This window comes from Molossus molossus, unplaced genomic scaffold (genome assembly GCF_014108415.1).
Source record: "Molossus molossus isolate mMolMol1 unplaced genomic scaffold, mMolMol1.p scaffold_m16_p_12, whole genome shotgun sequence".
Classification (NCBI taxonomy): domain Eukaryota; kingdom Metazoa; phylum Chordata; class Mammalia; order Chiroptera; family Molossidae; genus Molossus; species Molossus molossus.
The window spans coordinates 82145392-82170061 of NW_023425347.1; the positions used below are offsets into that span (position 1 = coordinate 82145392).

At 47.6% G+C, this 24670-nt stretch overlaps 1 protein-coding gene across 1 annotated transcript; it reads right to left on the minus strand.

Moving 5' to 3' along the window:
* Nucleotides 1-437: 437 nt before the first annotated feature.
* LCK (LCK proto-oncogene, Src family tyrosine kinase) lies at nucleotides 438-24670 on the minus strand. Its single transcript, XM_036256172.1, has 13 exons — nucleotides 24563-24670; nucleotides 8796-8905; nucleotides 8407-8488; nucleotides 8121-8211; nucleotides 7786-7884; nucleotides 7524-7627; nucleotides 7179-7328; nucleotides 6744-6896; nucleotides 6408-6587; nucleotides 3951-4027; nucleotides 3708-3861; nucleotides 3493-3624; nucleotides 438-1099 (listed from the first exon to the last, which is right to left on the minus strand). Exons 2-13 carry the CDS (start codon nucleotides 8898-8900, stop codon nucleotides 897-899), a joined length of 1530 nt encoding a protein of 509 aa, XP_036112065.1. The 5' UTR covers nucleotides 8901-8905; nucleotides 24563-24670; the 3' UTR covers nucleotides 438-896.

Here is a 24670-nt window from a genome sequence, read left to right on the forward strand (position 1 = left end):
TATTTTATATATATGTATGTATGTATATATATATATACACACTTCTTTTTAAATAAAAACATCTTGAAGGTGAATCAAAACATATCTAGAAAAAAAAAGAGAACAAACAAAATATATCTGAGAAGTATAACCCTTGAATCAATAGATGTAAAAAATGCTATTGCCCTTATATAATGGGAGGGGAGGGTCCTGGGACACACCTACTCTCTAGGAGGTTCTTGGTAGGGATTGCCCTGAATCCTTTGGTGCAGAGCTTTAAAGGGGTTCAAAGAGCCCTGATAAGAAAGCATAGGGACCTCCTCTTGGCCCCCAGCATCAGCAGGGCTGGAAAAAGTTCAGACATCACCTCATCCCATCTTTCATCGCAATTCATGGATATTATCTTCTGAACCCCCACTCTCCCCTCCCAAAGAAGAAGAAATGGGAGTGAGGAGCAGAGAGATGTGCAATCTTCATCAACAAACAAACATTTATTGAACTCCTGATGTGTGCCAGGCACCAAACAGGAGCATACAGAGGTATTAGATAAGGTTCCCCATTCAAGGAGCTTCTTGATGACCAGGGGAAAGAAAAGGGGGTGGGCAAAAGCTGGTGTCAGTCACAGGCTTCTCTCCTTTCTCAGTTGGTCTCAGGAAGTGGGAGGTTCCAGAAAGGGATAGCTTGGACAAGTGTCCAAGACACATATGCACAGACTGCACATGTACGAGACACATGTGCAGAGCCCACACAACTAAAGAACCAGTGTATAAGACACAAGAAGTATATGTGTCCCACGTGGGCAGGATTCGCATGCAGAGTCCATATGTGCATAGGCCACGTGGGTATGGCACAAGAACTGCTTCTCCCCAGCCAGGTTGACTAGATGACTGCAGGGCTCCAGGTCCCAGCTCAGGCTCTCAGGGCTGGGGCTGGTACTGGCCCTCTGTGGCCGTGAAGAAGTCCTCCAGCACACTGCGCAGGTAGTCAAAGGTGGGCCGGTCCTCTGGGTGCTCCTTCCAGCACAGCATCATGAGGTGGTACAGCTCCTCTGGACAGTTGTCAGGTCGCACCATGCGGTAGCCTCGATCCAGGTTCTGAATCACCTCAGGATTGGTCATCCCTGGAAGTTGATGGGAAAAAGAACATCAAGATTCTAGGCTTTGGAGGCCCACAGGCAGGGGCAATGTTCAGAATATTTAACTGTTGTGGTGTGAGCACCAATCCAAAAGGATCTTGGTCATCAATGGTAAGGCCTCACTATAGGTACCTGCTAAATGTCAGTTGTGCCCCTTGGAGTGTCTACTATGGCTTAGATGCTCAATAACACATACCTGTTGGCTGCGAGTCCTTGAGAGCCATCTCAACACTTAGAGCCTCAGTTTTCTAATTTGGAAAACAGAACAAATAGTAGCTCCTACCTCACAGAGTTGTTATGAGGATTGGATGAAACAGTACATATAAAGCACCTAGTGTCTGGAGAGGAAATACTGCATAAATAACACTAGTTTGGCTCAGCGATTGGAGCGTCAGCCTGTGGACCAGAAAGTCCTGGGTTTGGTTCCCACTAGGGGCACATACCAAATAAAAAAAAAAAAAAAAAAAAAAAAAACACTTGTGGTTGTTATTATTTGGTGGGGAAGGATGTAGTGGTCAGGGCCCAGGGCAGGATGGAAGCCCACAGCCACAATAGTGCTGAGACTTCTATAGCTCTGGGACCAGGCACAGGAGATGCTGTAACAGGAAGCCAGATGGACTCTGGGCCCCAGCAATGCAAACTCTGCATGGGGCAGAGATCTACCAGGGCCCTCCATGACCCAGATTAAATAATTTTGGGGCCAGTTCTCTCTCCCTTTGTGCTGGTCCTGGCCCACCTGGCAGGCTCCTAGCATGTTGACCCGGAGAAGACCTGATCTGGAGAACTGCATGGTCATGGCAGAAACAGCTGTTTGTTTCTAAATTTCCCATGAGGCCTCTTCTCCTTCAGTTTTCTGAGGGGAAACTGTGACAGGCAGTTCCCAAAGACTAAACCCTTATAGGGTCCCAGCAAAAAAGAAGTTTTGCTCCTGCAAAGCTTGAGAATGGACCCTGCTCAATAGACAACCTCTTCCCCAGACCCTTGACCCTGGAGGCCTCCTGCTATGGGTCCCACACACTTCAAAATTAGTACACTGGAGGACATAGGCCATGGAACTAAACACCCAAGTCTAGAGCCAAGGCTGTGAACCCATAGGCTAAATCCAGCCTAAATATAATTTATAGACATACTTTGGCCTGGCCTCTGTAGTGTTTTTAAACATTTTGAATCAATCACCAATGTTTGGGAATGGGCAATTTTTTTTAAAGCTGCCAGTTTTGGCTTCTCTTGAAAAAACAAAATCTGGTTTTTGAGCCTCCGTGTCTTAACGGCCACCATCTGCTGGAGCAGATGCAAATTCACCCAGGTCCCTTTTACTCCCCATTTTCTCCCTGGCCCTATAGTCATGTATCGGTTGCCATACATCATCATGCTTTAAATGTCTTTTTTTTTTTCTTCTAACAGAGATATTCTCCATGGATTCACCTCTATGGGTACAGTGGAGGGTTATTGGCAGGATGACCAGCACTCTCCCTGGACTATAAAGGGGCAAGTCCAGGGCAGGGAAGTCCTTCAGAGTCTCACCTGATTCTAAGGTGCCTTTACCTTCCTAGGAGCAAAGCTCTGTGTACTCTGCTCTCGGGATGTGGGAAGCTTCTACAAATCCGGCCACTGTGCTCCATGACCTCTGTGCCCTGTCTTTGTGTTCCACTTCCTTTCCCCAGTTTCCTAGCAAGTTCCTTTCAAAAAAATTCCATCCCTGTCTTGGCTGAATTCAGGGGTAAAGGACTTTGTCCAGGAGATAAAGGGAGGGGTGGGAGAGGGTGGGAATTAGTTGTTTATATATCTGTCTCACTCTTTGGACAGAAAGCTTCAGACGGAAGTCAGTGTTTAGTGAACACCTATTATGAGTCAAGCTCTTTCACAAATAGTCTTGTTTTTCATATCAGGAAACAGGCTCAGAGAGGTGAAGTCACCTGCCCAAAGTTACTTGCTCAAAGTGATGATTAATAACAAAACCTAACACTCTTAAGTACTTAATATGGGCCAGGTAATATTCTAACCTTAAATTTTACAGGTGAGAAATGAAGGAATAATCTGATCAAACAGAAAGTTAGTATCATGGCAGATCTGGTAATGAAAGGCAGGCCTCTTGTCTCCCCGTCCAGATCCTCTTCACCCATACTAGGCTGCCGTGTCAGAACTAGAGAAGAGCTGGGATTATTGAAAAGAGGGAAAGAGAGATCCAGAGACAGAGATGGAGGCTAGTCACAGTTGGTGTGGTATCTCACTAGGGATATTAGAGTCACAGCTCTGAGAAGACGGAGGAGAAGCAGCTAGAAAGTCTTCAGATTGAGCCTGGGAAGAAATGAATGGAAAAACATGAATTTTGCTGCCTTTCCTCATCACCCTTTTTAGTTTCTGCCTTTGGCCCTGACCTGGGTAAGGGATGCGGCCATGGGTGACAATCTCCGTCAGCAGGATTCCAAAAGACCACACGTCAGACTTGATAGTGAAGGTCCCATAGTTAATGGCTTCTGGCGCTGTCCACTTAATGGGAAACTTGGCCCCTGGGGAAAGGCAAAGTAATGTCATATAGGTCTGCTTGGCCAGACCCTATAGGCCCCAGACTTCCCTTATATCCCACACCTACCCTCCCTGGCTGTGTACTCATTGTCCTCAATGAGGCGCGCTAGGCCAAAGTCTGCAATCTTGCAGCTCAGGGTGTCAGACACCAGGATGTTGGCAGCCCTCAGGTCACGGTGGATATAATTGCGCTCTTCAATAAACGCCATGCCCTCTGCAATCTGTAGGTCGGTTATAGGTCAGCATTATGAGCCAGACATCCATACCCCACTGGCCTGTGCCCATGCCCAGCCCTCCCAAGACTCCTTACTTGAGCTGCCATATCCAAGAGTTTGTTGATGGTGAGCTTGATGCCTGCAGGGGTCTTGAGAAAATCCACCAGGCTCCCTGTGGGCAGAAACAACAGTTGCTGACAGCCCGGCCGGTGTGGCTCAGTGGTTGAGTGTCAACCCATGCACCAAGAAGTTGCCAGTTCAATTCCTGGTCAGGGCACATGCCCGGGTAGTGGGCCAAATCCCCAACAGGGGGCATGCAGGAGGTGATCAATCGATGTTCTCTCTCATTGATGTTCCCATCTCTCTCTCCCTCTCCTTTCATCTCTCTCTAAAATCAATTAAAAAAAAGAGTTGCTGATCCAAGTTGCCCCAGGGGGAGCTTCCAGACACTTCTTCCCTAACTGTGTGTAGGGGGTTTAGAAGCCATGTCTGACCTATGGAAAGGAAGAGTAAGGGTTGAAAATGGAGGAGTGTGCATTCAGAGTGAGCATTCCTGGGCTTTGTGAATGTCTTTTCCCAGGACTAGGATGGGGCATGCTTGAAGGGATCTGTAAGCTTTTTGTCACCAGTGGGGTAGAGCCCAAACTCCCCAGCCTGGCATCCAAAGCCCTGCATGGTCCACTTTGTAGTTTCTTCTCTTCCCTTCACTCCTGCTACTCTTATTCCACACACAGTGGACAATTTTGACATTTTTCACAAAGAACATTGGGTTCTCACCCCAAAGTCTCTTTGTCCCATCTCTGCTTGATAAAAATTTTACTTTTATTTCATGGCCCAACTAGACTATTCCTCTAGGAAGTCTTTCTAACTTCTACCAGACATAATAAATTACATCATCATCTATATTCCCTGTGGCATGCTGGAACTTTCTTACAGCACAAACTCAGGTTTTCCTAGAGTGCATAACTAAAATGAGATTTCCCTGATAATAGCACCTTGTTTTGTCCATCTGTGCTCCCAGTGCCCAACCCAAAGTAAGCAGCAATAAATGTGTGCTAAATGCATTAAAAGGAGTATGGAAAGAAATGCCTGGGGGCCCGATAGGTTGGGAGTTGCTGGATTGGAACTGGTCACTGCTGTCTCTTCTCAAGAGATTAAAACCCTGTGTGAAGATGACAGCAACCTGAGTGTCCCCACTATGAGTGCTAAATTAGTCACCATAGGCCTCACCCAGACACAGCAAATATGTGACATATACTGTCATTCCTCCATTGTATTCATGGCAGATGTTGCTAATCAGTCCTAGCACTCACTTTCCAATGAGCCTCAAAATTCTTCTCAACACAGAACTCCAAGCAACTACCAATTAAAGTTGGCTAATATGATAAAACCTATTTGCCATTTCCAGAATCCATTAGTCAATCAACAGCTTTTTTCCCTTCCTGAAAGAGGGAGAGATCTTGTACTCCCAAAGAATCAGAGCCAAATAACAACAAACTTACTGAGCAGTTAATATATGGCAGGCACTGTCTAACTGCTCTATATGCACCAACTCTTTCATCTCCATAAAGACCTATGAGAGCCCTGGCCGGTTTGGCTCAGCGGTTGGAGCAACGGCCTGCAGTCCAGAGAGACCCGGGTTCGGTTCCCACTAAGGGCGCATACCTCAGTTGCAGTTTGTCCCCGGCCCTGGTTGGTCGTGAGGGTGGCAACCACTCGATGTGTCCCTTTCGCGACGAAGTTTTTCTCTTTCTCTCTCTCTCTGTTCCTCTCTCTCTCCCTCCCACTCTACCTGAACAAAAAATGGAAAAATGTCCTCGGGTGAGGATGATTAAAAAAAAAAAGACCTACAAGAAAGTTACTATTGCATTATAATTGCCATTTTACAGATGAGGAAACCATAGCAGAGAGAAGTGATCAGCTCAAGGCCACACAATTGTGAAGCCAGAATTCTAACCCAACCAGTCAGACTCTAGAGACCTTAATGACTTCTCTATATTATTTCTGGGTGAACCGTTTAGGTTTCTGCTGTTATACATAGGGAAACTGAGTACCAGATGCAGGTCAGGAACTTGTCCTGTGTCATACAGCAAATCAATTGCAAAGCTGTGCCTGAAAATTTCTATTTACCTTCCTAGGGCTCTTACTCTGTCCAATAGCAGATCAAAGGAGGGGGAGGGGTTCCCCCAAAACTGAAAAGGAGGGCTTTGGGGCAGGTCTGGCCTCCCAAGGTTCAGGGGCAGAAGAGAAAGAAATGGGACTAGGGACCCACTCATTTCCTGAGAACAAGCATTCTTAGATCAAGGTAGGGCTTTGAGGAAGGCAAACGGGACTACAGGTCAGGGAAGATCGGTGCTGAGTGCTCTTGTGAAGCCTGCCACCTTAGGCTGGCTCCCAGATGGGCTCGGAGGACACTCTTCTCGCCTCTGGAGGTGAGTCTTTAGGGGCAACTTTCAGTGCTGAGCCAGAAGAGAATGCAGATTCCCTCCACCCTCAGGAGCAGCGGAGGACGGCAGCGCCCCCCAGCGGCCGCGTACGGCGGCGGCACCCACCATTCTCCATGTATTCCGTGATGATGTAGATGGGCTCCTGGGTGACCACCGCGTAGAGCCGGACCAGCCTCTGGTGTTGCAACTGCTTCATGAGGTTGGCCTCGGCCAGGAAAGCGTCGGGGGACATGCTGCCCTGTTTCAGGCTCTTCACTGCCACCTTCGTGTGCCCGTTGTAGTACCCTTGGGTGGGTAGGGGTGGGAGGAAGTCACTCGGAGTCGGGCACCCAGAGCTGGGCACCCAGACTGTCGCGGGGCTCTCCCGACCTCAGCGGACACCTCCCCTCCCCCTTCCCTTTCCCCTTCCCCTTCCCCGCGGTCTTGGAGGGCCTCACTCACCCATCCACACCTCCCCGAACTGGCCAGCCCCCAGCCGCTCCACCAGCTTCAGCGTCTCCCTGGGAACCTCCCACTCGTCCTCCCACCATGGCTTCTGGGGCTTCTGGGTCTGGCAGGGGCGGCTCAACCGCGTGCATAGCCCGTCCGAAGCTTCTGCGAGGACAAGGGAGGGAACAGGGGTTGAGTATGGCGGGACTCGAGTACGCCCATCCAGTCCCACTTCACCAAGTCCCGTCTAGGGGAAATGGCCGGGCAGGGAAGGCGTGGGACACCGGTGGCTACAGGGTACCGCACCTCATCCACTGCTGGGAATGAAGGCGCATAACTGGTGAAGGGTAGAGGGTATCCCGAGAGGGACTAGGGAGGGGCAGACACTGAGAGGGGACAGGTGAAGGAGCCTCAGGCCCCCGTCTGAGGGGACACTGCCGCGCTCACTGGTGTAATGGCGGACCAGCTCGTGCAGGCCGGGGAAAGTGATGCGGGGGGAGATGTAGAAGCCTCCTTTGTCCAGATTACGGATCTTGTAATGTTTCACCACCTCTCCCTGGTTCTGGTCGAAGTCCCGAACCGACAGGGAAAACGATCCTGAATAAAAGAATGGGTAAACAAACGCAAAAGAGGGGGAGGGGTGGCCGACCGCGAGTGGCTCCTCCGCCACCGCGCCCCCTCGCCCCCTCGCCCCCCGCCCCCGGCTCACCCTGCCCGCACCGCTGCGCGCAGGCACCCGCCGCGGCCCCGCCCACCGCCGCCCCACCTGCGGGGTCCCGCCCAGCCACTTACCCGCGGTGCTCTCGCTCTCCCGGATCAGGAAGGAGCCGTGCGTGTTCCCGGGAGCCAGGAGCTGTCGTTCAGCATCCTTGCGGCTCAGGTTTTTGAAGAACCAGCTGTGCAAGACAGAAGCGAAAGCTGTCGTTGGTTGGAAGGTTCTTCCTTCATCACCCTCAAAGCATTCACTATCATCCCTCTAGCAGCCTTCCTCTACTCCGGGGTCCATAGACCTGCTTGCTCCTCCCACCCATCCCCACCACGAGTCCCTACTCACGGTTCGGGCTCCAGGCTGTTGGCTTTGGCCACGAAGTTGAAGGGGATGAAACCTTCCTGGCCGGTGGTCAGGGACTGCGCCTTCCACCATTCACCGTTCCTGAGCAAGAGCGGTGGTCAGCGTGGCCTGTTCAGCTTTGGACTCTGCTGGAAACCCTCCCTCCAAAGCCCCAGTTATTACATGCCACCCCACCCTCCAGCTCACTCTCCAGCCTCTCATTTTGTCTCTAGGGCCCCTACTGCAAGCAGGAGGTCTTCGGTACTGGGGATCCCCGCTCTCTTGCTCCCTCACTACCACAGGGCAAAGATGATGGGTGGCATAGAGGGGGAACTCACTGTTCCAGGATACGGAGCTGTTCACCCTTCTCAAAGCCCAGGTCTCCATCGTGAGAGGGCTCATAGTTGTGCAGGGCGATAACCAGGTTGTCTATAAAGACAAGAGGGCATCAGGAAGAACCAGCCTGAAATAGGCCAGGAGCACAGAGTTCAGGAGTTACAGGGTAGAACACAAGACTGAGGGCAAGAGAGGCAGGGCAGAGTAGACAGTAGGTGGGGAAGAGATGAAGTTCAGCAGCCAAAGATTCACAGGCCTTATTTTCCAGGCCCTGCTGGTTGAGGTCACCTTGCAGTGGGGAAGCTGGGGGGTTGGAGTCCTGGTAGATGACCAGGGGATCCCGCACCTCAGAGCCATTCCGAATGGGAAGCTGTGGAGTAGGGGATGAGAGTGAGGTCAGAGAGTGGGAGGCTGGGTCAGACCCTGGCTCCCCTCCCCACCACCCTGCTCTCCCTTCACTTCTCCAGCTTAGCTGGGTCTTATCCCTGAATGTGCCAACTACTTGCTGTGTGACCTTAGGAGAGTCCCTTCCCTTATCTGGGCCTCTTTTTCTTTCTGTATTGCAGGGGAGAGGGCTACTCTGTTATTTCAAGAACCTACAGGCACGGTCCATTTTGTTCTTCGAAGTTGTGCACTCCACCCAGCTCTCTCACCAAGCCCTGTGTCTTGCCTCTTACCTTGGACTTGCTATCCAGTGGGACTATAGGGTAGTGGCAGTTCTCACATACATCGATGTTTTCCATCCAGTCATCTTCAGGGTTTGAGCTGCAGCCACAGCCCATGGTCCCTGGGGGAATGGAGAGGAGCTTAAGGGGCTCCCCCAAGATCTACTCGCCCAACATCAGACATGCTGGGGCCTAGGCCTGAAAACTCCAAGAAGCACCTGAAATTGTCAGCCCTCCTCCCCAGGTCCCTATTCACCAGCCATAGAAAAGCTGAAATGGGGCCCTAGCTACAGAATGATGCTCTTTCTGAACCCCCATGCCACAAGTAAAGTCACACAAGGCCCTCCACCCCCCAATTGAGCCCTAGGCCCCGCCTTCCCACCTGGATGGGCAAACCGACACAGGCACTTTGTTAGTCTGAAGCCCGCTTCCTGCCTCTCCCCCACCTTCTCTCTCTCTGCCCATCCCCCATGTTGGGGAACTACCCACTAGAGATTACACACTTCTCCCAGACACTGGGGGAGACCTAAGTTTTGATCCGCTCCTACCTGAGAGGTGTGTGCTCCCCGCCTCCTAGTACAATTCCCCTCTCCAGCCCAGGAAGCTGAGTAAAAGACTCCTGCTCCCAAAAGTCAGCCATCAGGCCTCAGCCCCCTCACCCCTCCCACACACAAAGTCTCCTCCAGAGGGTTCCTTCTGCTTCTCCCCAGCAGAAAATCCTTCAGTGGCCCTATTGGTTGTAACTTTTTTATTTGTTTGCTTGCTTTAGCAGCGGAAACTTTTTGTCAGATGAAATCAAGCAGAACCCCATAGATAAAGCAGGTAAAAATACAGCTGTTCTGCCTGAAGCAGAGTGGGGCCTCTCTCTGAAGCCCCTGGGAGTCCCTGAGACACCTCCTTCCCTTGGCTGCTCCTCAGAACTGCTTGGAAAACACTAGGCCTCAGATAAAGTTTAATTTAGCATGCATTCAAGACCCTTTAATATCAACATCAAATCCACCTCCTCAGTTTGCTCTACTACAAACACACACACACAAATATCCCCACCTACACACTCACACAACCTGTTTTGAACTACTCTCGTCTCTCCCAAACACGGCACTATTTTCTTACTCCATGCCTTTGCACATGTGATTCTCCTGCCTTGGAATGCTCTCTTTTGTCCATCTATTGAACTCAACCTTCAAGGCTCTGCTCAAATATCATTTACTCTGTGAGACTTCCCAATGCTCTTTGCTTCTATAATTCTACTCAGAGCACAATCATCAATTTAGGCACTGAGTGCCATAATTAGCCTGATTTATGTGTCAGTCCCGCAGCCTGTTCCATTCCCTTGACGAGATGGGGGAATTCCTCAAGAACAGAACCTGTGCTTTATTTGCTTGAATGCCCCAGCACCCAGAACTAGATGTTAATAAATGACTGGGGCCCAGGCCAGGTTGCTCAGTTGGTTAGAGCATCGTCTCAATACACCAAGGTTGAGGGTTTGATCCCTGGTCAGGGTCCATACAAGAATCAACCAATGGCCCTGGCCAGTTTGGCTCAGAGATTAAAGCGTCGGCCTGCGGTCCAGAGAGACCCAGGTTCGGTTCCCGCTAAGGGCACGTACTTCGGTTGCAGTTTGTCCCCGGCCCTGGTTGGTCGTGAGGGTGGCAGCCACTCGATGTGTCCCTTTCGCGATGAAGTTTTTCTCTTTCTCTCTCTCTCTTCCTCTCTCTCCCTCCCACTCTATCCGTACAAAAAATGGAAAAATATCCTCGGGTGAGGATAAAAAAAAAAAAAAAAAAGAATCAACCAATGAATGCATGAGTAAGTGGAACAACTTCTCTCTCTCGCTCTCTTGCTCTCTCTGTCTCTCACTGCCTCTCTCTCTCAAATCAGTCAATGAAATAAATAAAAATAAATAAATGTTAACAACAAATGTGGAGGGTTAATGTACAGGTTCTCTCCCAGATGGGAAAAAGCTGAAAAGTTCATCATCACCAAACCAATAATACAAGAAATATTAAAGGGACTTCTTTAATAATAATAATAAGCCCTGGCCGGTTTGGCTCAGCAGTTGGAGCGTTGGTTTGCAGACCAGAGAGACCTGGGTTCGGTTCCCGCTAGGTACGCGTGCCTCGGTTGCAGTTTGTCCCCGGCCCTGGTTTGGGTTGTATGGGTGGCAGCTGGTCGGTGTGTCTCTCTTGCATTGATGTTTCTCCCTCTCTTCCCCCCCTCTCTCCCTCCCACTCTACCTGAAGATAAAAATGCAAAATAATAATAATAAGAAGAAAATGTATGAATAATAAAATGGCAATCACTACATACCTATCAATAATTACTTTAAATGTAAACTTATTAATAAAAAGACAGGGTGGCTGAATGAATAAGAAAACAAGACCCATACATATGCTGCCAACAAGAGACCCATTTCAGATCGAAAGACATATGCAGACTGAAAGTAAAGGAATGGAAAAAGATATTTCATGCAAATGGAAAGGAAAAAAAAAAGCTGGGGTAACAATGCTTATATCAGACAAAACAGACTTTAAAACAAAAGCTATAACAAGAGACAAAGAAGGACATTTCATATTCAATAGTCACAATTTGATTTTAATCCTCACCCGAGGATATTTTTCCATTTATCTTCAGATAGAGTGGTAGATTGGGAGAGACAGAGAGAGAAACATTGACTGGTTGCCTCCCACATGACCCTGACCAGCGTCAGGGACTAAACCACAACCGAGGTACATGCCCTTGACCGGAATCAAACCTTCAACTCTTTGGCTGATGCTCTAACTGCTGAGCCAAACCGGCCAGGGCATACAATAGCCACAATTTGGAAGCAACGTAAAGTCCATTGGTAGACGATTGGATAAAGATGTGGTACATATTATATACAATGGAATATTACTCTACCATTAAAAATAATGAACTCTTACCATTTGTAACAGCATGGACAGACCTGGAGGATATTATGATAAGTAAAATAAATCAGACAGAGAAAGACAAATACTATATGATTTCACTTATGTGTGGAATCTAAAGAACAGAATAAATAAAACAAAAACAGCCCTGGCCGGTTTGGCTCAGCGGTAGAGCGTTGTCTCATGGACCAATGAGTTGCGGGTTCGAAGTCAGTCAAGGGCACGTACCTCAGTTGAGGTTTGTCCCTGGCCTTGGTCAGGATCGTGCAGGAGGCAACCTGTCGATGTGTCCCTCTCATGTTGATGTGTCTCTCTATCTCCACTCTATCTGAAGATAAATAGAAAAATATTCTCAAGTGAGGATTAAAATAAAATAATAAAATAAAATTAAACAGAAACAAACTCATAGGTATAGATGAAAGAGGGGTGAACGGACTGGGTGAAAAAGGTGAAGGGATTAAGAAGTTCAGATTGGCCCTGGCCAGTTTGGCTCAGCGGTTAAAGCGTTGGCTTGCGGTCCTGAGAGACCGGGGTTCGGTTCCCGCTAAGGGCATGTACCTCGGTTGCAGTTTGTCCCCGGCCCTGGTTGGGTCGTGTGGGTGGCAACCACTCGACGTGTCCCTTTCACGTCGATGTTTCTCTCTCTCTCTCTCCCTCCCACACTCTATCTGAACAAAAAATAGAAAAAATGTCCTCGGGTGAGGATAAAAAAAAAAAAAAAAAAAAAAAGAAGAAGTTCAGATTGGCAGTTATAAAAGTTACTGGGTTGTAATGTACAACATAGGGAATATAGTTAATAATATTGTAACAACTAGGTATGGTACCAGGTAGGTACTAGACTTATTAGGGAGATCACTTTGTAAGTAATATAAATGTCTAACCATTGTGCTGTACACCTGAAACTAATATAATATTGACTGTAAACTTTGGATGAAAACTTTTTTAAAAGATTTTTTTTAATGAGCAGATTTTTTTCCATCTGCAAAGGTCTTAGTAACCACCAAGTCTAATCTCTGATTTTAGGTGGACACACCAAGGCCTAGAGAGGCATGCATAAACTCACACAACTTATTTGGGGCAGAAAAAAGCTAGAGTTGCTAATTAATGCTGGACCCAAGTGGAAGTGGGAGCAGTGGAGATTTGAGTTAGCAAGACTTAAGGACGCCCTGGCTGGTTTGGCTCAGCGGTTAGAACGTTGGCTCACGGACTGGAGAGTCCCAGGTTTGGTTCCTGCTAAGGGCACGTACCTCGGTTGCAGTTCGTCCCTGGCCCTAGTTGGGGTCCTGTGGTTGGCAACCACTCGATGTGTCTCTCTCACGTCGATGTTTCTCTCTCTCTTCCTCCCTTTCTCCCTCCTGCTCTGACAATAAAAGCAAAAAAAAAAAAAAATTAAAAAAAAAAAAGACTTAAGGACATATGTCAATTATACCTCAAATTTTTGTTGTTGTTGTTATTAATCCTCATTTGAGGATATTTTCCCATTGATATGCAGATAGAGTAAAAAAGAGGAAGGGAGGGAAAGAGAGAGAGAGAAACATTGTTATGAGCGAGACACATGGATTGGTTGCCTCCCGCATGACCCAGACCAGGGCCAGGGATTGAACCTGCAACTCAGGGATATGCCTTGACCTGAATTGAACCCGAGACCCTTCAGTTCAAGGGCTGACACTCTAACCGCTGAGCCAAACTGGCCAGGGCAATTGTACATCAATTTTTTAATTTATTTTTTTATCCTCACCTGAGGACATTTTTCCATTTTTTGTTCAGATAGAGTGGGAGGGAAAGAGAAAGAGAGAAACATCGACATGAAAGGGACACATTGAGTGGCTGCCACCCGCACAACCCAACCAAGGCTGAGGACAAACTGCAACTAAGGTACATGCCCTTAGCGGGAACTGAACCCGGGTCTCTCTGAACCGCAGGCTGACACTCTACTGCTGAGCAAAGCTGGCCAGGGATGTACATCAATTTTTAAAAAATTGATCTTAGCCTGGCCCATGTGGCTCAGTGGTTGAGCGTCAGCCCATGCTCCAAGTGGTTGCCAGTTCGATTCCTGGTCAGGACACATACCCAGACTATGGTCTTGATCCCCAGTGGGAGGCATGCAGGAGGTGGCCAATCAATGTTCTCTCTCACAGATGTTTCTATTTCTATCTCCCTCTCCTTCCTCTCTCTCTACAATCAATAAAGAAAAAAAATGTTTAAAAAAAAATTGATCTTAGAGGAAGGGGAAGAGGGAGAGAGAGAGAAACATTGATGTGAGAGAAACAGATTGGCTGCGTCCTGCATACACCCTGACCAGATATCGAGCCCACAACCTGGGTATGCACCCTAACTGGAAATCAAACTCGCCACCTTCTGGTGTAGGGGTCGATGCTTCAACCAACTGAGCCACACAGGCCAGGGCTATACCTTAATTTTAAAAATAAATAAATAAAAAGACTCTAGGTTAGGCCCTAGAGTTAAAGACAACTAAGTTCAAATTCTGGTTCTGACATTTATAGTGTGACTTTGCCGAAATCATTCCTCCTAAGCCTCCCTTTACCTCTTCTGTTAAATGGGGATTATTATCCGTTTCTCATAAGCTTACATAAATGTTAGCCTAGTTTAGAGCTTAGAAAGACTTCCACAGCGCCCATTCTTTGGAGGGTGGGAGAACAGTATGGGTAAATAATTCTCTTCACTTTAAGTTCCTGTTTCTTAATCTGAGACACTCATAACCTCTATGGGTACCAGAGTCACCGGTGTGCATCTTCCCAGAGCATCTTCCTTGACCTTTTATATAGTTAAACAAACCCAGATATATTATAGAGAAAAATGCAAACTAAATATGGAACTTTAAGCCAAATCAAGAAAAAGAGAACACATTAACTCTTCTCCTGCCTTGTTAGGAGTCCTGGAGGGTGAGGGGTAGACATTTGAAAAATCCTGCTCAGCCACAGTTCACCCTTCAGTGGCTGCAAATAGCTTTTCCTTCTTCTTTTTGTTTAATTTTTTAAAATGTATTTATTTATTTATCTATTTTTTAATCCTCACCCAAGGATATTTTTGCTTTCATCTTCAGATAGAGCAGGAGGGAGAGAGGGAGAAAGAGAGAGAGAGAAACATCAATGTGAGAGAGATACATCGAGTGGTTGCCACCCACATGACTACAACCGGGGCCAGGGGCAAACTGCAACCGAAGTACATGCCCTTAGCAGGAACCAAACCTGGGCCTCTCTGGTCCATGGGCCAATGCTCTAACTGTTGAGACAAACCAACCAGGGCTTAAATTTGACTTTTATGTATTTTTTTTTTTTTTAATCCTCACTGGAGGACATTTTTCCATTTTTTGTTCAGGTAGAGTGGGAGGGAGAGAGAGGAACAGACGGAGAGAGAGAAACATCGATGCGAAAGGAACACATCGAGTGGCTGCCACCCGCACGACCGACCAGGGCCGGGGACAAACTGCAACCGAGGTATGCGCCCTTAGCGGGAACCGAACCCGGGTCTCTCAGGACCGCAGGCCGACGCTCTAACCGCTGAGCCAAACCGGCCAGGGCATAAATTTGACTTTTAGATAGAGTGGAAGGGAGGGGGGAAGAGAAAGAAAGAGAGAGGAACATCTATGTGAGAGAGACACATCGATTGGTTGCCTCCCGCACAACCCCAACAAGGGCCAGGGATTGAACCAACCCAGATAAGTGCCCTTGACAGGAAATTGAACCTGCGACCCTTCAGTCTGTGGAAAGATGCTCAACCGCTGAGCCAAACTGGCCAGGGCTGCAAATGGCTTTTGACTGCTAATTTTATTATGGCCAGGAACTGGTTAGTAGCAAAAGCCTCCAGAAAAGGACTAATGGGACCACCTGAAGCCAGCCTAAGATGAGCTAAGCTACGTGGTAAGTTTGTGAGCATCCTGTTGTTTGTGATACAGGCCTTGGAAAACCACAAGTTGGTTATATTGTAGTGAGAATGCCAACATCAGATAGAGTGTGGGCTGAGATCAGTAAGGTCTCTTCCAGGCCTGACATTCTTGGAGGCTTCAGGAAAGGATTAGAGAAAAATGAGAAAGGTTTGGGGTGAAGTGGGGTGACGCAGTTAGGAGAGGCTAGTAGAAGGGCAGAAGGAATCTAGGTTGGAGATCATAGGGCTAGAAGCTGGTACTTGGCCCAGGCTGGGGTCCCCTGGGAAGGGAAGAGGAGCCACAAAGCCTTGGGCTAGGATCCAGGAGAGCATGCTGGCAGGACCTGATCCTGGACTGAATCTGGGCCCACCAGAGAGGACCTGACATCCCTAAAGGCTGAGACCATGAGTGGAAAAAGTCAAGTTGTGTTAAATTAAGCTGAAGGGAACTCTGTAACTCTGCCAGTATCTGACCCCTAGTGTTTCCTCTGTGGCTTGTTTTGTGCGTCTGAAGCCCTCCAGCTGCAGGTAGCAGATCCTGCTCTCTATAGATGTGAGCTTTGGAGTGTAGGGCCTGGCAGCAGTAAGAAGACCCTTGGACCTGTCAGTGTCAGAGATTATTTTGGTGAGTGGCTCCCAGCCTAGAGCCACTGGGAACAACATGGTCTTAGGAGGTCCCAGGTTAATGTCGGAGGCCTGCAGGTTATTTCAGTATTTTAAAAATCTGAAGGGAAATTGTGTTATGATTTGTTTCTTAGTTTAACAAATTGTATTATTGTTTCTTTAGTGCAGATTTAGTTTAATTTCTGATTAAAATTTGAACTAGGAAGCAAGAAAATTAGTACCCAAATGAGGTAGTTTAATGGCAAAAACTTCAAATCATAAGATCCATGGGTGTGGAGGTGGGGGAGAAGGTAGAACAGGGGAAGGGCAAAAGAGTCCTTGGGAGAGAAGAGTTTAGAAACATTAACGTAATTCACCAGCCTCATTTTAAAGATGAAGAAGTTGCCCTGGCTGGTTTGGCTCAGCAGTTAGAGTGTCGGCCCGTGGTCCAGAGAGACCTGGGTTCGGTTCCCGTTAAGGGCACGTACCTCGATTGCAGTTTGCAGTTTGTCCTCTGCCCTGGTTGGGGTTGTGCGAGAGGCAGCCACTTGATGTGTTCCTTTCACATAGATGTTTCTCTCTCTCTCTCTCTCTCTCTCTCTCTCTCTCTCTCTCTCTCTCTCTCTCCCACTCTATCTGAACAAAAATGGAAAAATGTCCTCGGGTGAGGATAGAAAAAAAAAAAAAGATGAAGAAGCTAGGGGATCCGAAAAGTTAAAATTTTCCAATAGCACACGAGGACTCTTGGCAGAGGCGAAACTCAAATCAGACCCCTGCCTCCTTTATCAAGGCCCTCTCCCCTACCCTTATCCCCAAGGAGTCTAAAGAGGGTGCGGGATCCTGAGAGGTCATGGAAAAAATGGTCAGGGAGGCAGGTCTGACAGGATTGGGTCCACTCTGTCAAAAATGTAACCATTGTGCTGTTAACAAAGTCCTATCTCTCCAGGACTATTTTCCTCTACCTAGAATGCATGTTTCTGAGTGTACATTTACCTGACTGGTGAATGCAAGTCTGTGCATATGAAGGCATATGATTCAGTGAGCACTGTGCTAACGTGTGCATAGCCATGGGGGTGTGTGAGTCAGTTTGTGCAGAGGGATATATACAAAATAAGGGTGTGTATAGTTTGTGCCTGTCCCTGTGTAATTGTGAGATCTTATATGCACACATCTACTTATATAAAATGTGGGTCCCATTCTTCTGGTCTTTGTTTTTATAGAGATTGCTGAGTAGCCATGATATAACCAGGTTAATAAATGAGGTCAGTAAAAAGAAAAGCAAAATTAAAGCTTAATATAAATTTCTCATTGTCTGAAAAAAAAATCCAAGGAATCCCCAGAGCTCTCAGAACCAGCAATGAGGGCAGATTCTAGGGTGAATGAAACAGGACATTCTCTTCTCCCGACTCAGGAATTCAGGGTCAAGAGCAAGAATTTTGTAGATTCTAGACCTCCTCTGATTAGGGTCTGGAATGTTCTCGGTCAAACTCAAGGCTGCCCAGGATCCACAGAGCACTTTGTGCGATATAGAAGGGCCATCATCCCCGGGGTTAAAACATTTGGAGACCAAGCCCTGGCTGATGGGGCTCAGTTGGTTGGAGTGTCGTCTTGTACACCAGAAGGTGGCGGGTTTGATTCCCTGTCAGGGCACATACCCAAGTTGCAGGTTTGGTCCCCAGTAAGGGCGAGTACAAGAGGCAACTGGTTTGTTTCTCTCTCATTTCCCACATCCATGTTTCTCCCTCTTTCTCTCTCCAATACAACAAACAAAAATTGGGAGAGTGGAGTGAGGGCTAGATTTCAGTCCCCACCTCTTCTTGCCTCTCAGTGAAGTGCCCACCACACACAGTAACCCTGCTCACACTGTGTAGAACTGATAAAAAATCCCAGGAAGTCCTGGACTAGATTTTCTGATCCCAGGCTTGCTTAACAATCATGTCACACCCTGGCCAGTTTGGCTCAGTGCTTAGAGCATCGGCCTGCAGTCCAGAGAGACCTGGGTTCAGTTCCCGCTAAGGGCACGTACCTCTGTTGCAGTTTGTCCCCGGCTCTGGTTGGTCGTGTGGGTGGCAGCCACTCGATGTGTCCCTTTCATGTCGATGTTTCTCTCTCTCTCTCTCTTCCCCTCTCTCTCCCTCCCACTCTATCTAAACAAAAAAAAAGGAAAAATATCCTCGGGTGAGGATAAAAAAAAAAAGAATCATGTCACAATGAGTTCTGATTCTTGCTAAGACATTATCATAGACATTATCTGGCCTGACTGGCCCTTGAATGTATATTGCCCTCTTAAAAAGGCAACACTTTTTCTCCCCTTAATTGTAAACCTATTTATTTATTGAACTTTTTGTCCAAAGTGTGTGCCAGCTTCTTGCCTGGGTTTCCAGGGCTAACCCTTTACATCAAGAGCAGGCAGGTTATTCCACTGCAGACCACGCTGGGCCACCTTGTGGCAAAATCTGTCAGGAATAATGTCAAACATTTTTTGTTCTTTTTCTTTGGCCAAGATTTAATTATTCACAAAGTTACAAATGTTCAATGAAGAGCCGTGCCTATGGCTGCCCACACAGAACCCTCATCACAGTAGTCAGGGTTGGCAGGCATGGTAAATCTTTTCTACCAGGTACAACAAGGATGTGTCCTGAGTTGCCTCCTTTTTTATGTGTTCCTTTTTTTTTTTTTATCTTCACCTGAGGGCATTTTTGTATTTATCTTCAGAGGGAGGGGAGAGGGAGGAAGAGAGAGAGAGAGAGAAACATCGACGTGAGAGAGACACCCACACAACCCCAACCAGGGCTGGGGACAAACTGCAACCGAGGTACATGCCCTTAGCGGGAACTGAACCAAGGTCTCTGGACCGTGGGCTGATGCTCTAACCGTTGAATCAAACTGACCAGGGCTCTTGTGTTCCTTTTTGATATAATACCAAACAAGGTGGGTTTATTTTCAAAACTGGGAGTGGCTTGAACATAGAACTGATTCTGCTAGTTAAATGTTACCATAAACAAAGGCCAAAGAGCAATTATTCTAAACCTGATATTTTTGGTAGAGTCCCTCCAACTAGTAACTCATATGTACCTAGTAATCCCTTGCAGTGAATCTCCTCCCTCAAGTACTTCTGTGTGCATTTTGCACCATGGGGTTTTATCAGGACGGAGCCTTACTTACAGCTTGACAATCCATGCTGCTTTATTAAACTTTCTGGGAGTCTGGAGGTCATTGAAGGCTCAGCTCACCATGTCCATGTCATAGTGACCCAAGTTCAATCCCAAGGCCTCCCAGTCACTCACTGACAGATGGTCTTTGGGCAGGTTACTAAATCTTTCCCAGCTTCCCTCAGTGACTTCATCTACAAAATGAGAATAAAAATAGGACCTGCTTCTAGGGCTATTATGAGCATTACATACGATATATAGATGATGCCATAAAATAAAGTGTTTAACGTGCTTGGCACATAGTAAGGACTAAATAAATGAGAATAATAGTGATTTGAGGCTAGCACGAACATTTCGTTACACCAGCGTTATACATTTTCCAGACTAAAATTATGAATCATTTTCATTTTTCTTTGACATTTTTGGTACTTTCATGGACCACTTTTTCTCCTTTAATATATTTATCTAAAGTGAACTTTACTACCATAAATGGAAAACCAGTATCACCAGCCATAAATAGAAATCAGTACATGAAAATGAACACATAATATAATACATTAATTCGCACTTGTAAACATCCATTCTTTACCCCCCTAAAATCACTCACCCACATCAATGGGGCACAGGACATATTTTTGGAAATGCTGCACCATGAGACAGCTTGGAGCTTAAGCTTGTGTCGGTGAGTTAGAGGTGGCACAATTTTCTTTTTTTAGATCTCTTTTTAAAAAATATGCTTTTATTGATTTTAGAGAGAAAGAAAGGGAGGGGGAGAGTGAGAGAGAGAAACATTAACGGCTTACCTCCTGTAAGCACTCTGATTGGGGACCAATCCTGCAACCTGGGCATGTGCCCTGACCAGGAATCGAACCAGTGACCTTTTGGTGCAAAGTATGATGCTCATCCAACTGACCCATACCGGGTAGGGCAGGCACAATTTTTTAAATCTACCAGCCTATTGACAAATATTTAATAAGCACTTCTTGTGTGCCAAGCTCTGATCTACTGCTGAGGACACAGAGGTGAGCAAACAGACAGGTTCCCATCCACCTGGCCCTGACCACTGTAACTGAGGTAGGTGCCTCTCTGGCGGTAGGTAACTTCATTTTCGCAGAAAGCCCAAAGGCCTGTCTTCAGTTCACTGATGAGTAATGTCTTTGACTCCCAACAACAATGTTACACAAAATAGCAATACTTGCCAGGAAATAGCATTTCACAATCACCACCATTACTCACTTACCAAGTTAACGACAACTGACAGTTAGCTAAAACTTAAAATGGTGGGGTAGATCTCCATGTATCAACATGGAAAGATGTCCCAGGTATAACACGGTAAGAAGTTACAGAACAGAATGTGCAGTATAAGCCTATTTGCATTTAGATGAGATCGGGGCCAGTTCAGGGTGGTATGGCTGTAGCCGCCTATTTGCATTTAAATATGTATATATAGGGGATTCTTCTAAGCCGGGTTCTGTGTTAAGCCTTTATTTGCATGATTTCATGTAATTCTCATAATAATCTATGAAGTGCTATTATTATACTCATTTTATAGATGCAAAAACTGAGGCCTGAATGGGGTAAAGTGATTTGTCTGAGGCCTCATAACAAACACATAAGTATTAGAGTGGTGATTTGAGCCTGGGTTGTCTTGCCTCCAGAGACTAGGCTTTTAACCTTGAGGTTTTTCAGTAGCCATACACATGAAATTCTAGAAGAATGCACATCAAATTGTCCACAGTCAGCATATCCCAGGAGTGAGATTGAAGGGAGCTGCTTTTGTTTTTTTCGTTAATCCTCACCTAAGGATATTTTTTCCATTGATTTTTAGAGAGAATGGAAGGGAGGGAGAGAAAGACACACACACACACACATGGATGTGAGAGAGACACCTTGATTGGTTGCCCCCCTCTCCCCCCCCCCCCCCCCCCCCGCAATCAGACTGAGACCAGGAATTGGACTCGCGGCTCAGGTATGTACCCTTGATGGATAATCCTACCCAAGGCGCTTTGATCCACAGGCCGATGTTTTAACCACTGAGCAAAACTGGCCAGGGATCTTGTATTTCTTTATATGCCTCTATACTGTTTGAATTTTTTAAATTCAAACCCTGTGCTAATTTTGTACTTAAAAAACAAAAAAACAACAAAACCGCCATCAATGCAGACACTCTGTTAAGAGACACAATCATTTGAGGAGGATCAACTCTACAGCCCGCTTTTCCATTCTTTCCCTTGTTTCAAAAGATATAGGCGTTGCCCAGCCGGTGTGGCTCAGTGGTTGAGCATCGACCCACATACCAAGAGGTTGCCGGTTCGATTCCGGGTCAGGGCACATGCCCAGGTTGTGGGTCTGATCCCCAGTGGGGGGCATGCAGGAGGCAGCCAATTGATGTTCTCTCTCATCCATGTTTCTATCTCTCTCTCCCTTCCTCTCTTTCCCTCTCTAAAATCAATAAAGAAAAAAGAAAAGGTATAGGTGTGAAAGAGATGATACTGGAAAAAAAGGTTCTGTGACCAAGGAAGTCTGGGAAACACTGGGTTTGACAAAATTAATCTGGCTCCTTCTCTGTAGGGACTTCCAGAGCTTTAACAAGCTCATATTGACTGTGGAGCTAATACCAGACAGTTTGTAGCTGAGGCCATGTTGATTTGGCCCCACAACCCTTTTCTATCCAGGCCCCTCATGGAACTAGTGCTGTCAAGAACAAGCGATGGGAATGCAGCTCCAGATAATTTAAAACCAACACTAAAGTTGGTTGTTAGAGGAGGCCACCTCCCTGGATGGTATCTTGGTCTGCATGTCCCCATGCCACCCACACACCAGTTCCTCTCAGCACTGCTTTCACTGAATTATGCTTGGCCTTGAAGCCCTCAGCTTGTGGGTGTGTGTATGGATTCGTAGGGTCCAGTGTGTGTTGATTGTGTAGTCCCTGCCTCTGTTTCTGAACATACATTTCCCAATGATAGATCTATAGCTTAATCTAAAATTCTCACACCCACCATACACAGGAAACAAGCTCATTTGCAAAGCCACACCACAAGTGTGAGGGAATGGGTGGTTCACTGGTTTGCCAAGGTGCTGGGTGGGAGTCACTCTGAGTGTGGACAGCCCTCCCTTTAGTGCACACTTACAAGAAGAGGGAGTGCCAAACCTTCGTTGAGCACCTACTTCGTGTCACGTACTACCCATGGCACATCATAGACGTTATTTACCCTTTGATTACCCACAAGCACTCTGTAAAGGAGGGGTTCATTATTGTCTCTTTACAGATAAGTAAACTGGAGTTCGGAGGGGTGAAGCCACTTATTCAAGAAAATGGCAGAACCGGAATTGTGCCTGGGTCTGCCTGTTTCTGAAACTTATTATTATTATTTTTTGTTTGCATCAGCTCTCTGGCATTTGGTTTTGCTCTGCGGTCTCATGGTACCCAAGCAAGAGAACCCAGGGAGAGTGGCCTTGGCTTCATGTTTTAGGTACTCTCCAAAATGGGTTCCTTCTCAGAACTGCCTTAATTCTTCCAGCAAGCCTTTCAGATCACCTAAGGGATCGTCTTCTCCCATTTTTAATTTTTTTTTATTTTACTTTTTATCCTCACCCAAGGACATTTTTTTTCCATTTTTTGTTCAGATTGAGTGGGAGGTAGAGAGAGGAAGAGAGAGAGAGAGAAACATTGATGCGAAAGGGACACATTGAGTGTCTGCCACCCGCACGACCCAACCAGGGCCAGGGCCAAACCAACCGAAGTACGTGCCCTTAGCGGGAACTGAACCCGGGTCTCTGGACTGCAGGCCGACGCTCTAACCGCTCAGCCAAACCGGTCAGGGCGCTTCTCCCATTCTTTGAGCCCTCAGCCCGTCCTTGGCCCCATCACTTGGCCCTTTTTCCCTTTGAGAAGAACCTCTGACCCTGAGCCCTGAGTCATCTATCAGCACAGGCTGGACTGGTGGGGAGGGGGACTGCTTACGTCTGTCCAGGGTGTGGACGAGTCCCCTGAAGTGCAGGGAGAACCAGTGTGTTCACTAGCCCCACAAAGGTCTGCAGGCCCTGGAGCTAAGGACGGGAGAAAGGTTGGGACACGCTGACTAGATGGAAATTGTGTGTCAAGAAAAACTCCAATGGCAGGGGGAAACCTGGAAAGTCTGGTGCAGGTGGGGACTCCCCCTATAAACTGAAGGCTGCGAGTTAGATGGTGAGGGGGTGGGCAGTTCGCTGACTATGCCTTCCCGGGCCTCCCACTTGCTGGGGTTTGAAGCAGGAATCCGCAGGATCAATTGGTCCTGCACATGCAGTGGCTGTGTGTGTGGCTGCAGTGGGAGCTGGCAGGTGAGGGGGGGGGAGGGACATCTTGTGACACTTGGCAGGGGCAGGAATGGCAATTTTTCAGATGGAAGTTCAGACGTTCCTGACTCAGGGCCAACTGCACCCCTGTCCAGCATAAAAATAGCCCTTCCTCCACTCCCCCCTTCTCACTCCTCATTCTCTCCAAGCCAACTTCCCAGCATCCGGTCAGACGAAGGCCCATCCCAGATGATAAATATGCCCTCCCATATCCATCCACTCCCAACGGGAGACTTCTCCCTCTGTCAAGCAATGCTGGTCACTGAAGCTACGATCACTTTCCTCATGTCCATCCAGATGCTCTGGGTGACTCTGATGTCTCGCAGGAGATTCTTGTCACTGGGGTCTGCCCCAGCAACCAGAAAGATGCTCGGGTCCCTTGACTCAAGCCTGCCCATTACCCTGCTCCATGGGAGGTCACAGCCTAGACCATCCCTTTTCCCAAGACCTGGCTCTGCCACTGCCTCGCTGGGGGACTGCAGGGAGGGAGTACGTGGCCCTCTCTGGGCATCAGGAGGCTCATCCATCATGGGATGAGGGACTGGACTTGGGGATGTCTTTTTCTTTTTTTGCTTGTATGTTCTGCCGAAGCGAGCACTGGACGTGGGGATTTCTGAAGGCCTTTTTAATACCTGACAGTCCATGTGCCAGACCTCCCAGTGAGGTGGAGGCCGATGATGGGCAGTGTGGCAGAACCAAGAGCCAACCACTACGCAAGAGAGAGGTGATCTGGCGGCACTGCATGCCTCTTCCCTAACCTCGAGCAAGGTTTTTCTGTCCCCCAGCCTACACAGCTGCTGCATACAGGCAGCCTGGCCCATGCCTGGCTTCAGCCCCCTTGTATCAGGGCCCCCACCACAGCCCCTCGACTCCTGTTCCCAGTACTCCTTACCTGCCCAGCCCAGGAGCCCTCTGGCCCCATTCACATGGTCCTCCTGGCCCGGCCTTGCACCCAGACAGTTTCAGCTCCACTTGCTGTAGCCACCACCTGACTCTTCGC

What these genes read in the sequence shown, in the direction of transcription:
- LCK (XM_036256172.1), bottom strand. Translation starts at nt 8,900, where the DNA reads ATGGGCTGTGGCTGCAGCTCAAACCCTGAAGATGACTGGATGGAAAAC. An exon ending in GGAGAGCGAGAGCACCGCGG is followed by an intron (nt 7,329 to 7,523) that starts GTAAGTGGCTGG and finishes TCTTTTATTCAG; the next exon opens with GATCGTTTTCCCTGTCGGTT. An exon ending in TCTTGGATATGGCAGCTCAA is followed by an intron (nt 3,862 to 3,950) that starts GTAAGGAGTCTT and finishes ACCGACCTACAG; the next exon opens with ATTGCAGAGGGCATGGCGTT.